The following is a 17,861-nucleotide window of genomic DNA, read 5'->3' as shown; positions in this document are numbered from 1 at the left end:
ATACAATTGCCTTTTCACCAATCGAATACAAATTACAAACAAATATTGTGAAGTTAATAAAGCACTTACTTGAATTAGACTAGGGGTGAAGGAGAGGCTTAAGGTAACCGGATCCATTTTAATTTTGACTTAATTTAATTGATTATTTTTTCTATTTTTTAAAGATTATCAACATAATATAAAAATTCCAAGAAAGAATATGCTCCTTATTAAACAGAAACTAAATTAAAAGCCAAACCAAATTTTCCGTAGCTTGTTAACAGAATTTTCAGTCGATATAGCAAATCAAGATTTATAGTAGGAAATACTAATGTTAGAAACAATAATACAAACATATACACAAATAGGGTGAATTGTATATATATTATGTCATGGTCATCGCAAATTTTTTCTCTTCCAGAAATAGATTTTCCAATCTAAAAATAGTATCTATAAGTATCAATTCTCCGTATATATCTTCATTCTTAAATTAAGCAAGTAGATGTTCTAATCGTCCTATATATGACTATAATTGAAAGATAAAATTTTGAATTGAATATCAGTCCTTCAATCAAATAGTATGTCTTTTTTATACATTTTTTTTTAGGTTTTTCTATGTGTAGAAGTCTAAATTTAGTTATACATATACTCGCTACACGTACTCATCACATATAGATATCATTATTTATTTCGGTTGTTAGTGTCATCTAGGTCTACAGATCAACAATAATCGCTGCAATTCTTGATTTTGTTGTCTGTTAAGGATATATATCGACACATGATAGCAATAAGAATTACAAATCCACATCAATAGCAACAAGGATACATGCTATCGACATGTAATAAGGATAAGGATTACATATCCACATAAATAACAAAAACTATACAAATTTTCATGCAACAAAACTAGAATAAATATATAGAATTGTAAAATAACAAATTGCAGTATTTTATTGTAGTAGAAAACATATTACACAACTTCAAAGTATGTATGAATAAAAAGTCCTCGAATTAATTTTCTTTGAAATACATAATTTTGAACATATTAATTTGCTCCTTTATAATATGTTCCGTTGCTAACCCATGCACCATACTAGTAAATTTATTATGTACTCCAAAACGATTGTCCTAAATTATTTTTTCTACCGAGCTAATATCACATCGAGATCAAGAGAGGGACAGCTGGGTTCTCACTATTCTTGTTGTAAATCTCACCTAAGTACTATATTTGTTCCTGCTGACCAGTGGTTCCAATTTTGATATGCTATATATAATAATATTATGTTTTCAATTAATTAACCTTATGGTACAATACATTTTAAATTTAATTAGAATTTATAGTACAAATTTACCAATTAAGTTAAAAAATATTTTCAGGATTTCTGGTTATTGTCACATCCGGACGATAGAACTGACAACCAGCCACTCTCATTAGCGCAACGCGATTTAATCATCAAAACATAATCATAAAAATACATTACCAATGACAAAGATAAGAACCACAGTAAAAGAAGAATCCTCAAACCGAAGAATAAACCTATTATGGTGTAATAATATACTAACGAAATACCATAGCAGATTTATTGGAAATAAACAAATAACCTTATATGTGACAAATCATGTGAGTCTTCAAGTTCGACTCTCATTTTCGTATCTCGCTTTTTATACCTGAAACCCACAGAGTGCAACGGTGAGAGATTGAAAATCTCTTAGTGCGGTATTTAGTTCCAGTCAAGTTATCTCTATATCCAATTAAACTAAAACTAAAACAACACCGAGCACCAAAATATAGACTACAATAATGATCTAAGAGCCAAAGAATCTAAATTACCAATTATAATAAGTCATGAACCATAAATATAAGTTCATTTGAAGAAATGCTCAAATATCGCGAAAGAAAAATTAGCAATCTAGAGAAAAATCAACAAGCTAGGAATTATACCGATCCAAACCAATTTGTCTTTTTTACTTTTAATTTTTTAGTAAAATATAAATATATTTTACAAAAATAGATAGAGTATCATAAAATTTAAATATAATAGAAATATTTTATCTATTTTTTGAAAAACTTTTTATATGTTACTAGAAATCAAATATAAGAATTTCCTTTATATAAAAATTTCTATCTATTCAAATTTTTTAATTTTTAAAATCAGTAAAAATTCTATTGATCTTTCTACCAATCAATTAAAAATATAATGTACTCTTTATGTTTTTCTCTCTCTTTTTTTTAAGATCTACATATAAAAAAATTTCGTTATATAGAAAATCTCATTTTTGTAGTAGTGATGGATGGTTTATTATGAAATGATGACAAAATTATTAATATTATTAAAATATTTTAACTTGTATCGCATTTTCTTAATATTTGACAAAACTAAAAAGCGACAACGGAAGCACATGCACACCCCATCATATGACTTAGATCAGCTTGCTACGTCATAACGCTGACAAAAGCATAGAAGACTTTGGTCTTTCGGTGCCTTACAGTTTGTCTTGATATGAACTTAACTGTCTTTCACCTAACTTGTAGAGCTAATTAATTAATAGAAATACCAACCAATTATAAATTAGCTACCTAGGCATTTGGTCATTTCATTGTCAGCACAGCTAGTGATTTATTGTATTTCACAAACTTTTTTATAAAATTTAATAAATATCAGCTAAAAAAATAACTTTACTGTACAGACTGAACTGAACTCAACAGTAAAAAGTGACTATTAAAAAAAGTAACTTGTCAAAATAAGAGTACACTAAAAAAAATGTTATTTTTAAATATATTACTATTACTGCAGTAGTATCCGCAAAAACATTATTAAAAAAAAAAATCGTTTATTCTGACAGATAGTAACATATTTTTATATATAGTGTATTTATTTATTGTACTTCTCATCTAGATACAAAAATAAAGTCATAAAGATATCATTTTCATATCTTGAAAATCTGGTTTCCATGATTGTGAAGCATGAAAGAAAAGAATGTCTGGGACCATGATTGCATTTGCGTGCTCCAATTTTCTCTTAGGTCCTATTCGACCATCATTGTTTTTTGTGGGGGAAAAAAAATTCATTCAGAGTGAATTATGAAAACAGTGTTTTAGCCATTCAAATTGGATCTGTTTGCGTTCCCATCTAACAGCTGAACAGAACCTTAATTAATAAATTCATTTATTTATACCCAGCACCTCGCCAAGAGAAGAAAGCCAACTTTGAGTACCTAAGCCCCCTCCCCCTCTCATTCTCTGTGTTGCATGTGAAAAAAAAAAAAAAAAAAAAAAAACAAACAAACAGAGAGAGAGAGAGAGAGAAATTAAGCGATGGATCATGTAGCAGAACTGACGTCGCTAAGCACCAAGATAACATCCACCATAGGAGGCCTAGCCATTATCTGGACCATGTTTCGACAATTCATGCCATACGACATCAAGCGCTACCTCGACACTTACATCCACAAGTTCACCTCCTACATCAGCCCCTATGACTGCTTCGTCATTGAGGAGTATGCAGGAGATCGCATGAACCGCCATGATCTCTACATTGCCACGAAAGCGTACCTCAGCGATCACTGCTCTAGGCGTGCCCGAACATGCCGTATTGAACTCGGCAAGGACAGCGATCGCTTCCTGGTGTCAATCGGGGAAAGAGTTGAGGTAACAGATGATTTCAATGGGGCTAGGATCTGGTGGCATGCACATATGCATCAACCCGTTTCGAACCAATACAGCGGGCGCCAATCTCAAGAAGAAAGGAGGTACGTAGTGCTTCAGAATCACTGTTTATATTTTTTTGAAAATTTTTTACTATTTTTTATATAGGTACAAAATTATTGTTTTTCAAAAAAAATTGGAACATCCAAAAACATTGAGTTTCTATTTATCAAGAAAATTAGTAAATCTAAAAAAATTAAAAATTGGTTTCCGATCACATTTTAATATGGAGTTCATGTTGAGAGGTTCGGATTGTAGTTTAGATGTTAAAAATGAAGATAATAATGTCGGATATCATTGGTGCACAAAACTAATGGCCATTTTATACATGCTCTTCCTATAATTAATGACATATAAAATTTGACTACGAAATTAAAGTAATGAATCATATCTATTTGAGTTGTTTTAAGTAGTTTTTCTTGTGAATATTTTGCCTATTATTTTTCGAATAGAAAAGAGACGTGTTAAGTGACCTAGCTTCTTTCAGCTTAATTTGTCTTATCAGTTTCACTTGCACATTGTTTTATCAAAAGTTACATGACCAATTTTTATCAGTTTAATTAGTCATAGTCCCTTCATGTTAGCTCAAAAAAATCATACATCCACTTTGCCACCTTGACAGGTACTACACCTTGACCTTCCACAAACGCCACCGTGAGCTAATAGAAGGACCATACCTGAGACATGTTCTCGACAAAGGCCGGGCAATTACAGTACGAAACAGGCAGCGCCGCCTCTTCACCAACAACCCGTATACCGAGTGGTCCAGCTATTTCAAACCTATGTGGAACCACGTGCAGTTCCAGCACCCGTCCACATTCGATACGCTTGCCATGGACCCAACAAAGAAGCAGGAGATAATAGATGACCTGAACGAATTCCGCAGAGGGAAGGAGTACTACTCAAGGATCGGCAAAGCTTGGAAACGCGGGTACCTGCTTTATGGTCCACCCGGTACAGGCAAGTCAAGCATGATAACAGCCATAGCAAATTTTCTAGAGTACGATATTTACGACCTGGAACTAACAACTGTAAAGAGCAACTCAGAATTAAGGAAGCTTTTCATCGAGACAACCGGGAAGTCAATAATTGTTATAGAGGACATCGACTGCACACTCGATCTTACAGGCAAACGCAACTCCAACAAAAGCAAAGAAGAAGAAGAAGGTGACGGCAGTGACGAAAAGAACAAAAGAAAGTATCGGTTCGATGATGAAGACAAGAAAAAGGTGACTCTTTCAGGTCTTCTGAATTTCATTGACGGGCTATGGTCGGCATGTGGTGAAGAGAGGATTATAATATTTACAACAAATCACATAGAAAAGTTGGATCCTGCACTAATTCGAACAGGCAGGATGGACAAACACATAGAGATGTCGTATTGTGATTTCGAGTCGTTTAGGGTTTTGGCACACAATTACCTCGGTATCAAGAGTCACAAGTTGTATGAGAAGATTAGGAGGTTGTTCGAGGAGGTGAAGATCACGCCGGCAGATGTTGCGGAGAATTTGATGTGTGTCGGTTACTCAAAGGTGGATGCCGGGGTGTACCTTGAGAGATTGGTGAAGACATTAATGGAGAGGAAAGAGGCAGTGGAAGAACAAGGAAAGGATGGCATTGTAGATGAGGTATATAAAAATAATGTAAGCAATGGTGTGGAATTGAAATAAGGCATTTTAAGAAGGGTTGTAATGAATATATGTAAAATAAGCACAGTAATCATGAAAAATAATTAACAATGATATATAAAACTCTGGTCCCATTAATTATTGTGAAATTAAATGGTTCTCACCATTATATATACATGAGCTTGATCGATCTAGTAAAGCCAACCTCAAATTAATATCAAATGTCATGAAACTGGAGAAGAGCAGTTGCACTAAACTGGAGAGGGAAGGCGACAGAACTTAGTTTCTTTTGTTGTCTACGCTTTACTTTTCCTTATTTTTTTTTTTTTTTGTTGCTCTTATATGAAAATTCAAGAGTATCACATCAATTCAAAATGACTAGTTGTCAATATCACATCAATTCAATTATAATTTGATTGAATTATGCACATGATTTACACATCTTAATAATTCAAATAAGCAATTCTTCAACATGAAAAATGAATAATAATTTAATTTTTAAAAATAAAATATCAAACAAGTCTAATAACCCCATATCAGATATCGAAGGGCAAAAATATGAGCTTGTAAATAATCGGCTAATCAAATATTCTAGTGTTGTTCGTTTCTTTTTTAATTAAGTCGGACACCAACAACTTCTAAAGATTTTCAATTAAACATATTACCAATCTTCCTGTTATCATTTTCTCTCATATTTCACTATTTTCTTCTTCTTTTTTCCTTTTCTCTTTCTCTGTGTGTGTTTTCACATTTTGTAAATAAAACCTTAAGTTTATGAGATTTATAAATAAGTCCATTATTATTGCAATGAAACTTATTGAACACTTTTTATAAATAAACCTTTAACGGTTGTAAATTAAAAAGTAAATCCAAAATTATTACAAAGAAGTTTATTAAATTTTCAGAATATTACAGAGATATTGGCCAGACTTCAATGTTTCTTTCAGAAATCTAATTTTTTTTTTTTGAAGGTTAGTGGCTTTTAATGCCTACTAACAATTTCATTGATAATAAAAAAACGGACATACAACGAGTCAAATGACTCTCTTTCTTAGATCTAAATTCATTTATTCTCATAAAATCTCATAAATTACTCTAATCACTTAATCCTAATATCTACTCTTAAACACCCTATTACCTCTTATCCATCTCTTTTCACAACCGGATCCGCTTTTGTTTGATTGCCGCCGCCCTCCAACGGTCAGATTTACTCACCGTCGTGCTCCGATCGAGATGGAGGTAGTAAAGGCTCTACGCTTCGAGATTCGACAATACCGCACTCTCGGCTCCTATAAGTTTCGCTTGACTTCCTCCCCTCTCCCTCATTCTTCTCTCCGTTTAAGGAGATAAAGACGAGAGAGAGGAGAGAAGGTATCACTATATCGAAGGTGGGAACTAAAAGAGGTGAAAGAGTCCAAATGGAGATGTGTAGAAGATTGAAGAGGAACGACGGCAGTGGCTAGAATTTTTTTGTCGCCCTTTTTGTCGCTTAGGAGTGAGAGAAATCTAAAAATTAAAAAAGATCATTGCATCTATGTACTCGAGACCACATGGGGTGAAAATTCGGTGGTCGAAAAGGGTGTCAAGCTGGCCAACGATCTAATGAACTAAGTCAAACATGGATCACAGGTGTGGGCGATGCTGGCAGAATTTTGGACAGAGATGATATTGTTCATCTCCATCTGACAATGTCGATGGTCATGAGAAAATTCTAGAAAGAAAAGAGTTGATTATACAACTATGTGCATTACTTCTCTAAAAACAATTGACTTGATCGAACGCCCACCCTAGAGCTGAGAACGGGGTATCATCGGAGTTCGAGTGTAGAGTCATCATCTTGATCGAAGCGGGATAGTGAGTAGATCAAGTAGTCGGAAGAGCAGATTCGGCCGTGGAGCAAGAAGATTAAGTTATTAAGGTGATTATAAGTGTATATAAGTAGGATTAAAAGAGAAGATCTGGTTAAAAGTAAATCTAAAAAGTAAGCTACTTACATTCATAAAGGAAAACTTAGAGGGTGATTAAGAACGATTAGAGTAATTTTGAATAATTTATAAGATTTCATGAGAATAATGGAGTAGATTTGACTCACCCATATGCTGATTTCGTTACTGGGCCGAAACCCACTGAGGGTTGAAACCCACTGAGCACCAAGATCATCAGACTGAGAGCAATGAGGTTAGTGCCTAGTGGAGGTATCAATGTTTGAATGGTTTCTGTCATTCATATCACTTATTTTTGCTATTTATCCAGCTTATAAGATTGATTTGAGCTTATTTGAAAGTTCATTTTGATTTCCTCCGGTCCCCCCACCCCCCACCAAAGAAAAAAAAAAGTTATTTTCGTTTCAACATCCTACAATATGCTTCTAACCAAAGTTGAAGTTCTCAACAATAATTGTTTATAAGAGCATATCCACAGACTTACAAATTGAATTTCAAAATCTCTATTGACACTTTCAATTTTACTTTCACCGTTGCAGTGCAATTTTGTAATTTCGAAAGATTTCATTAAATGAAATACTTTCACATATCCTCGGTCACAAAAATATTCGATTCTTATTAGTTGCTATTGTCGCGTTCTCTCTGTCTCTTTCTTTTTCTCTTCCTTTGTAAAAACAATTGCATAAATATATTAGTTGTGAAATTAATTTTAAGTATTAATATTAATTATTTTTTTTATAGTTAGTGGTTAAAATTACCACTAACAAATATATTGATCAGAAAAAATTATTTACAAAATTTTAGATTTTATCTTCTCATATAACAAAAAAGTAAATATTTAGTTCATACTCAATTCTAGAATTTAACATTCATCTCGTTTCACGACAAGATCCGCTTCTTCGACCGAAATGAGAACTGTTAATTAACGGATAGAACTTACAAATTACTCAGTTAATCTTCGTGCGGAAGTGGATCTTGTAAGCGTAGCAGTATCACTGGTTCTGCCAGGAATCACAAGCCGAAGCCGGAAGCCCTGCGTTTTCTACAACCTAAGACCTTCAAGTATTAACACTAGAGTATCTTGGTGCTTTGTAATTTTTCTCTCTTTCAGTCACTATTTCGTTTTTTTCTTCTGATGGATTGAGAGAGATATATATATATGGATGGTTTATATAAAACCAATGCACATTTTCATAATGGGTTGGCATCTATTCATAACGGGTCGGGTTTTGGATTTGGATTTTCCATAACGGGCGTACCATTTAATAAATCCAACATCTCTCACTCGCACAAAATGGGATACCCGTTATAAACTAAGAGAACGTAATATCTAATCTCTGTTAAAATTCATACAAGAAAATAGGCTATGACTAGTATATCTTAATTTGAGAGCATATGTTGTTATCCAACTGTTAGGTATGAATAACAACATCTAAGTAGAGTAAATATGCATTACCCCAGATCATCAAGTCACATTTTTCAAGTATTACAGGATCTCTTTTATGTATTGATACAACCATACTTATATATTCACAATTATGTTATATAAACATAATTGGTGCACCAGTGAATATAACTTAATGTAACACTCAAATGATCATTTTCTTTTATCTAGAATCTCTTAATTCCAAATCAATTGCTATCCAGATATGTTTTATTGGATCGCATCATTCATGATCATTGGCAACATTCCAAAATAACACATAACCTTTGAAATGTTCAGAGTATCGTATAAATATACTCTTTTTATCTTGTGGGCCCAATTTATCATGTTGATGAGACGAATCATGAACAAAGGCAGCGCATCCCCAAGGTCTCATATTACTAAGATCTGGTTTTCTATTAGTCCAAAGTTCGTAAGGAGTTGAAGAAAGAGATTTAGAGGGTACACGATTTAGAATATAGGCAGCAGTCAATAATGCATCACCCCAAAAAATTGATTGGCAGATTTGCTTGAGCTATCATTGACCTAACCATTTCCAAAAGAGTCTGATTTCTCCTTTCAGCCACTCTGTTTTGCTATGGAGTATATGGTATGGTTAGTTGCCTTAGTATTCATTTTTCTTCGCACATTTATTTGAACTCATCAGACAAATATTCGCGACCGCGATCCGTTCTTCAGGCCTTAACCTTTCTATCTAATTGATTTTCACATAAGGTTATAAATTTCGTGAAACATGAAAGAGCTTTAGATTTATGAGAGATCAAATAGACGTGGCCATATCGCGTATAATCGTCAATGAAGGTGATAAAGTATCTACCTCCATGTTGTGCCCTCACATTCATTGGTCCACAAATATCTGAATTAATTAATTGCAACGAAAATTCAGATCTGGTTCCTGTTCCAAATGGTTTTATTGTCATTTTTTCTTTTAAACAATTTTCACATGTTGGTAGACTAACCCTTTCAATCTGGCCTAACATGCCTTCCTTGGCTAATCTATCCATTTGTTACTGTCCAATATGGCCTAATCTCGTATGCCATACATTCACATCAACATTTTCATCAGCATATGATGTAATTAAAGAAAAATGGGTATTAGAAGAAGTCATTATATTAATAACATCCAGAATAATAAAACCATTCAATACATATCCATAACCATAACACACATCATCCAGATACAACTTAATACTAGTGCCACACATGTTCAAAGTATCCAAATCTAAGAAGAACAACTACAGATAGAAGATTTCGTCGAATGTCATGTGCAAAGAGAACATCATGTAAGAGGAGGGTTCGACCATCATGCATATCCAACTTGCATGTACTTATACCCTTGACTGGTATACGAGAGTTATTTCCTACATAAAGTCATGTTGAACCTTACATAATTCGACGAAAATCCACAAATAAGTCACGGTCTTTGGCTACATGGTCTGTTGCCCCTGAGTCTATAGTCCACAAAAGATGAGAATCAACAATAAAAACATAACTGGAAACATATAAAAAATATGAAAGTTTTTCTATAATTTGTACCTTGCGGGGCTCTTTGCATTCACGAGCATAGTGATCCTTCTTGCCACAATTGAAACACTTGATCTTGGCTTTATTATGCTTCTTAAAATTGTTCTAAGAAGCCTTTCCCTTGCCACGATCCTGCCCCTTATGTTTTTTCTCTTGTTTGCCCTTTTGACCATAATTTGACTTACGCTTCTTGCCTTACCCTCCATGAGAGCTTGAACCAGCCAAATGCACATCAGATTCAGTTTCTTGAGGCTTTGATGCCTCAATAAGATCTTCCTCAAGTTTCAGATGCCTTGCTGCATCGTTGAGAGTTGTAATACTCTCGCTGTGGGTCAGATTCACCTTCATGTGTTCCCATGTATGAGGAAGTGAACGAATCACTGCTTGAAGTTGTTGCTCATCAGTCAAAACATGGCCAGCGTCCTTCAACTCACTAATCATATTTGACATCTCCCTAAGATGTTGCCGCATGCTATGATTATGACGTTTCTTGTAAGTGTCAAACTTGAAGGTGAGTTGTCTCAATTTTGTAACAGAAGTTCCACCGAACTTTTGCTTCAAAGCAAGCCACATCTCTTTTGCAATCTCATATTGCCTAAACTCATGCATCACATCATTTTCCATACTGCTCAGCAATGTAATACGAGCAATGGAGTTCTTCTTTTTCCAGGACTCATATGCAGCACTATCAGTTTTGTGCTTTTCAGTTGTACCTTTTTTCTAGATCGGTTAGAATATGATCCAGGACCGTAAGAACCTCTTGTTCTTCCAGGACATACTGAATTTTCATGGCCCAAATTTCATAATTCTCGTCATTCAGTTTTTCACCCTTATTAAGTTCTGCCACAATATTCCTAGATGCAAATGTCATTTCACTAAGAAATTACAATTAAACTAAGTTAGGACATATCACAGTTCTGATAGCTTAATAGAAATTATTTAATACCTAGCATAACACTTTCAGTTTTGCAACAACTGTGGAATAATTTAATAATAATAATACTTATAGATTAAAATTGAAAGATCACTAAGTTTCACAGTCATCTTTTAATTTTATAAATTTTATTACCATTAAATATTTCACTGTGCATAACTCCGACTAAAAATTATACATTTAATATATATAAATTTTTTTAAAATTGTAAAAACAGAATTTTTTTTTTAAATCTGTACAACAAAAAAAAATTCTAGTGGCTAATAAAAAATATATATAATATAATATATAGTATATATATAATATATATAAACAAAAATTTCAGTTGCAAAAAAAATTGTATCAACTTCTGTTTTGTAGTATATATAATATATATAATGAACAAAATAACATGAAATAGATTGTGGTACAGTGGTAAGACCATTGTCTCCTATGGTGCTTGATTGGGTTCCAGCCCCAACGGCTTCAAAAAAAATTATTTTCGCAGTTTATGAGTAAGATATGGACCAAGTCCATTTAGTATGAACCGGTTAAGTCCATTTAGTATGAACCGGTTCATCCAATTTCTACATTTTCCACAGTAATTGACCCATCCATTAACACTGGTTGAATTAAAATTGTATTTCATACAATATGGAAGTATAAAAATGGTCCACACCAAATACCAACCATCCAATCTAGACAAAAAATGGTTTATTGGACGGTTGTGATTCATTTGGACCAGAAAATTGTCCAACCCAATTGTATAAGATCTGAGTAAAAAAAATGCATTGTTTTGCTTTTCATCTCCATTTCCCACTCTACAAGATCACTGTTTTGCAATGCATCTCCAAAAAATTCATTTAAAAAATCTTCAAAAACAGTGAACACAATTAAATCGTTTTATAAAATAAAAATTCGTATTTAGATTTATCAAATTTACATAAAAAAAATTTGTAAATCAACTCTGAAAAAAAATTCTATACAAAAAAAAAAAATTTGCATCCAAATTTTAAATTTCAAATTTAGACGTTTTTCTGAAATATGAAATTAATTTTCAAAAAAAATTGTACTATGTATTAAAACCAGAATACATGCTATAAAAGCTATGATACCAATGTTAATTAACGGATAGAACATATAAATTACTCCGTTAATCTTCGTGCGGAAGCGAATCTTACGAGCATAGCAGTATCACTGGTTCTGCTAGGAATCACAAGCCGAAGCCAAAAGCCCTGCGTTTTTCACAACCTAAGACCTTCAAGTATTAACATAGTATCTTGGTGCTCTATATTTTTTCTCTCTTTCAGTCACTATTTTGTTTTTTTCTTCCGATGGATTGAGAGAGAGATATATGGATGGTTTATATAAAACCAATGCACCTTTTCATAATGGGTTGGCATCTATTTATAACGGGTCGGATTTTGGAGATGAGTTTCCCATAACGAGCGTACCATTTAATAAATCTAACAATAACTCTACGCTCTGAGTTCTTACAATACTACACTCTCGGCTCGAATCGGCTACGCTCGACTCCGAGTCCTCCCCTCTCGCTCCATGACCAGATCCACCTCTTTGACTGCCGCTACGCTCTGATGTCTACCGAATCTACTCACCATCACGTTCCGATCAAGATTGATATGCTTTGGTCAGCTCAGCTGTACTCCGGTTCGTCCCCTCTCTCTCATTTTCCTCTCAGCTCGAGAAAATTATACCGAGAGGGAAGAAGAATATTATTTCGATAATGAGACTTACAAAAAGTGAAAATGACTGAGTTTGATGAAATTGATGGAAGAGTGGAATAGAGTGGGAGAGGAGGAAAGTAGAGGTTTGAGGTGATGGGGCGGCTGATCTAATCGTCAAAAGAGAGAAAAAGAAAGAAAGAAAAAGAAAGAAAGAAAGAGAGAGAGAGAAAGAAAGAAAAAAAAAAAAAAAAAAAAAAGCTAACTGGTTGTGTCTCCCAACTTTTAATTAACTTTATGACAGCTATAATAATTTCACTCTTATTTCATGGAATTAAGTGTCATGCATGGAGACCTCAATTGGGAGTCTTCTTTCATCAATTATTGGTAGAGTTAGTTCCAAGTCAAGCTTGATAGGGATATATATATGGCATTACAACAAGCCAAATTGCACTAATGGAGATGTCTGCTTATTTCTTTATATACTGTAGAATTAATTCTAGCCAATTGATGTGATATGATAACTGCAGACCAATCCTTACATTGTTGACTGTTGACTTAATTAATGCAGTCTTCTGCTTTCTCATAAGCTTCAATTAACCAAATATTGAACCGATTCAATTGAAATTTCAGAGTTTGATGCCAATGGTATGTCTCTCATACTTTTTATGAATTAATTTCTATTAAAGTTAGTACAAATACAAGAAAGACGTAAACATTTTCTTGGACCATGAAAAATTTCAAAATATTTAGAAAGTGCACCTTCTTTTATATTTATGAAGTTAATTTCCTCAATTTTCAAACATGATTTTCGCCACAAATCATAAACTATCAGAGGCATTTAGTGATGTTCAGTCTGTTACGGAACTTGGTACAGCATTAATTTCATCATTAAAAATTTGTACTTTCTCCCATACAAGTGGACCACAGATTGACCTGATCACTCAACAGAGGTTCTTAATTTCCTTTCTCTCTATGGCTATATTAATTCCCAAGCGTTATATAATCCATAGGTAGATCAAACTATTTAAGGCTAAGATACTTCCCAAGCATTTAAAAATATTACAATACCATATCCAATCGTGAGGTTAGTGATTGTATTTCTTTTCTCTTCTAATTCATTTTTCATGTGCAAAAGGCTTTGCAGTGACAAAGCCTGGCTGTAGATCAAAATGTGGGGATGTTGATCTACTGTTTTCATTGGAAATTTTTTATCCGTGGAAATTAAGAAAAAGAAAGAAATAGAAACATAAATAGTACATCATATATATTTTGATTGGTCTAAAGACCGATAGGATTTCTACCAATCCTAAAAATAAAAAAAATTGAATCGATAGGAATTCTACCCTTTCTATAATTAGCATATTTCAATATTTAGCAAAGTTAATTATGGCAGCATCTATCAATTTTAAAACGTAGTAGAGGTCTAAATTTAGACTTTGAATTGGGTATAATAACAAGGTAAGCACTCTGCTTCCTCGATTGGGAATTTGGACAGCCACATAAAGAGGGTTTAAAAGCCCAATAGAAGCCCAATAAAAATCAGCCCATTCAACTTAAAAAGCTAATGAATCACAAAAATAATGCCATCAGGATCATGTATAGGTATTGTCCTTCTTCTTCTATTTTTATTCTAGTGAATCACAAACTTGTTACTTGTTACTTGTTACTTGTTACTGATGTTCAAGCAGGATGGTTTTGGACAATCTATTCATGTCTACATCGTTTACCAAAAATGATAATCGTCTAATGTCATGTATAATTAAAAATATTTTTTCTTTCATTACATCCGTCCGATTTTAATCGGACAACTCACAAGAAAAAATAAATAAATAAATACAGCACGTTAGCTTGTCGGCTCTACGGCAAGCAATGTTGTCAATCCATACACTGTATAGCGTATACTCTTCTAGCCTGGATCCTTTACATTACCTTACCGTTTGAGTATAAATCAAGATATTATGGTTCAGCCCGTTTATCCGATTATCGTATCGTATCCAAAATGACGGATAATAAGAGTAAGCATTTTTTTTTTCTTGAACTTAGCGATTACAAGCAAGAATAACATTTTTTTTTTCGTTATCATAACGGGTAAGAGTACGGATAAACACCATTTCTTACTTGTTATCCTATAAGATAATATTTAAAATTAAAGTTATATATATAGATATATATATTTGCCTTAAAATAATACAGGATAAAAAAAATTGTACTTTACTAAATTTTCATATATAATACAAATTAATTGTATTTATTATTAATTTTGTTTTTTATGAAAATATTTTACAGAAAGCCCAAATCGGAGATGTCAATAGCACTTTATTATTCGTCTACTCTATTCGGACCGTATTCGAAAGATAGTAAAAGTAAGATTTGTTTTTGAGTGAGTCTATGGTACTATGCATATCACGGGTTGGCACCGTGCTACGGCTCTATATTTGAGTTTTCAAATCCTAACGGTCGATCCGAACCGTTCATCTTGTTCTCCATGTTAATATGTGTTTGGAGACCAAATTTTACATATTTTGAAATTTTTTTACTATTTTTTTAGATATTTAGAAAATCACTTGATCTGAAAATTCTGGACCATCCAAAAACAGTGATTTTCAATAAATCTAAAAAAATAGTAAAAAAATTTCAAAAAATGTAAAATTTGGTCTCCAAACACATATTAATATGGAGAACAAGATGAACGGTTCGGATCGACCGTTATAATTTGAAAACTCAAATATAGAGCCGTAGCACAGTACCAAATCGTAATATGCATAGTACCATAGACTCACTCTTTGTTTTTTTATTAACTTATCGGATACAGATAAGAATAAAGATTTTTCCTTTATCATAACGGGTATGACTATAAAAATGTCTTCACCCGATTCGTATTGTATTCGTTGACACCTCTTAGTCCAGCTGTAATATCAGTTTAAGATTCGTGCTTAATATATTAATGAGATTCAAATTCAAAAGGTGAGGTAATTAATTTGACATGACAACCGAAGCTAATGTACACAAAGAAGATAAAACTGATTAGTCTACCATAATTAGGATTAGTGAAGATTGTTAGAGATAGTCAAAGCTGTTAAGCTTCTCTATTTGAGATTGTTAGAATAACAAAATCTTGTTAAGACCAGGTAATTACGAATTAGACTTCTCTCTATATAATGAGACTTTGTACATGTAATATGTGAACTAGTACAATATCATTTCTGTTCAATTTGCTTTATGATTTGTGTGCGCTTGATCTGCACAAATATTAAAGCGACTTGTACGAATATTGAAGCAGACCGCACAAATGATAAGGTAAATCAGACGGTTTTGAACGAGCATCAAACCAATTTGAGTTCGATGTCCATCGGAATGAATTGTTTTTAGAAACCATAAATAAAAAATAAAAAATTTATAAAACCAATAACTAACTTGATTAGTTAATTAGTTTTTACAAAAACCATAAACAAAAAAAAACTTGGGCTGAGTAATCTATTCGGCAAAGAGGCATTACACCAAAACCACACCGTTTTGATTGAAAATCTGTGAAATTTGAATGGGCTAAATTGACTGTTCCACACAGCAAAAAAGAGATTTGGTGGTCACCTTAGTAAATTTTTTTAATTATTTATATATTCTCTAAAAATAATTCCGCCCCGCTCCCATACTCTTGGTGCGTACTAATAATTAATTAGGGTATTTAATTTGACAACAAATTTTCTAAGCCCCCAGGCGCACAATCATTTTTCCAGTAGACATAAACTGTAGTAAATTAATTATTGTTGTACCAGCATCCCATGAATTCATATTTGCCATTATCTCGTCCAGTACTATGTTTCTTGTCATGTCTTATCTTGTCCATATTCGATTCATGTCCACACATAAAACGAAATAGGATAACAGGTACCTAAAATACAATCCACAATGATATATTGTCGTCCGGAATAAATACATATTTTTATAATTTTTTGTATGTATATTATATATTTATTTATTTTAACTTGTTTATTATTTATCTTTTTTTTAGTTTAATATTATACATAAAATTAATTGGCCCTTTATCCTACGCATAGTTTTTGGTGCGCACAAATTTTTTTTTTAGTTTTATTATGTTCTGCGTATTATTTGTAGTATAAAATGTTGATCATATTGTCCATATAATTTTTAGTATTTTGCGCATCAACTTACTTAGTACAAAATGCTGCTCAGATTGTGCGTATAATTTGTTGTAATAATTTTTAGTTCAAATTTAGTGCAAAATTTTATTTGTCAAACAAGTGTGTTTTATATTTTTTACAATTTCACCGTTAAATTTGATGAGTACATATAATCCTAAATCCCACTGAACAACATAGAATATAATAGAAAAAAAAATTAGTCCAAAAATTTCAAACAGAAAAGAACTAAATATATATATATATATATATATATAATTTGGTGGGCATCCCTAGCTAATGCATCAAAAAATTTGGTACACATCCTGACAATGCATGGGTGATAAGAATTGAAATTTGGAGATATAAGTAGTGGTTGTTTAATTTTAAATTATTGGGGTGGTAATTAAAAATATTTCAGAATTATCTTACCGTTTAATTTATAATTATTTTGGTACCTATTATTATTTTTATATTTTTATGTGAGAGAAACACAGCTGTTGACACTTACGGTTTAATATTATGTATAAAATATTTTGCATTTGATGAACAATTTTGTGAATAAACCCATATTAATATTTGAAGTCACAATGTTAAAAAAAATATATTCACACATGTTGTTTTTTTTTTTTCAAATCATTATAAATTAAAAAAAAAAATTTGCAGAGACTATGAAGGCCAAGTAGACAACAATTAATGTTGGTCTACCAGTAGCTGCGTGTAGGCAATGTATTGCTTTCCATAGTAAGGTAATTACAATATATTGCTTAATTTTTATATACATGCTTCAATTAAAATGCAATCTATTTCTCAACATGTATGATTTTTAGTTGTGTTGATCCATTATAATGATAAATTATATATATACTTTTTTTTTTATTCTTTTTCCTATATGGTTCAATC

General features: G+C 32.4%; 1 protein-coding gene across 1 annotated transcript; it reads left to right on the top strand.

Annotated features, from left to right (window-relative positions):
* Nucleotides 1-3,231: 3,231 nt before the first annotated feature.
* On the top strand, nt 3,232-5,436 carry LOC144545115 (AAA-ATPase ASD, mitochondrial-like). Its single transcript, XM_078293697.1, has 2 exons — nt 3,232-3,729; nt 4,308-5,436. Exons 1-2 carry the CDS (start codon nt 3,296-3,298, stop codon nt 5,353-5,355), a joined length of 1,482 nt encoding a protein of 493 aa, XP_078149823.1. The 5' UTR covers nt 3,232-3,295; the 3' UTR covers nt 5,356-5,436.
* Nucleotides 5,437-17,861: the final 12,425 nt, after the last annotated feature.

This window comes from Carex rostrata, chromosome 27, assembly GCF_964058835.1.
Source record: "Carex rostrata chromosome 27, lpCarRost1.2, whole genome shotgun sequence".
Lineage (NCBI taxonomy): Eukaryota > Viridiplantae > Streptophyta > Magnoliopsida > Poales > Cyperaceae > Carex > Carex rostrata.
Note: the sequence above shows the minus strand (reverse complement) of the source record. Positions and strands in the feature narration are given on the sequence as shown.

What these genes read in the sequence shown, in the direction of transcription:
- LOC144545115 (XM_078293697.1), top strand. Translation starts at nt 3,296, where the DNA reads ATGGATCATGTAGCAGAACTGACGTCGCTAAGCACCAAGATAACATCC. An exon ending in CAATCTCAAGAAGAAAGGAG is followed by an intron (nt 3,730 to 4,307) that starts GTACGTAGTGCT and finishes CCACCTTGACAG; the next exon opens with GTACTACACCTTGACCTTCC.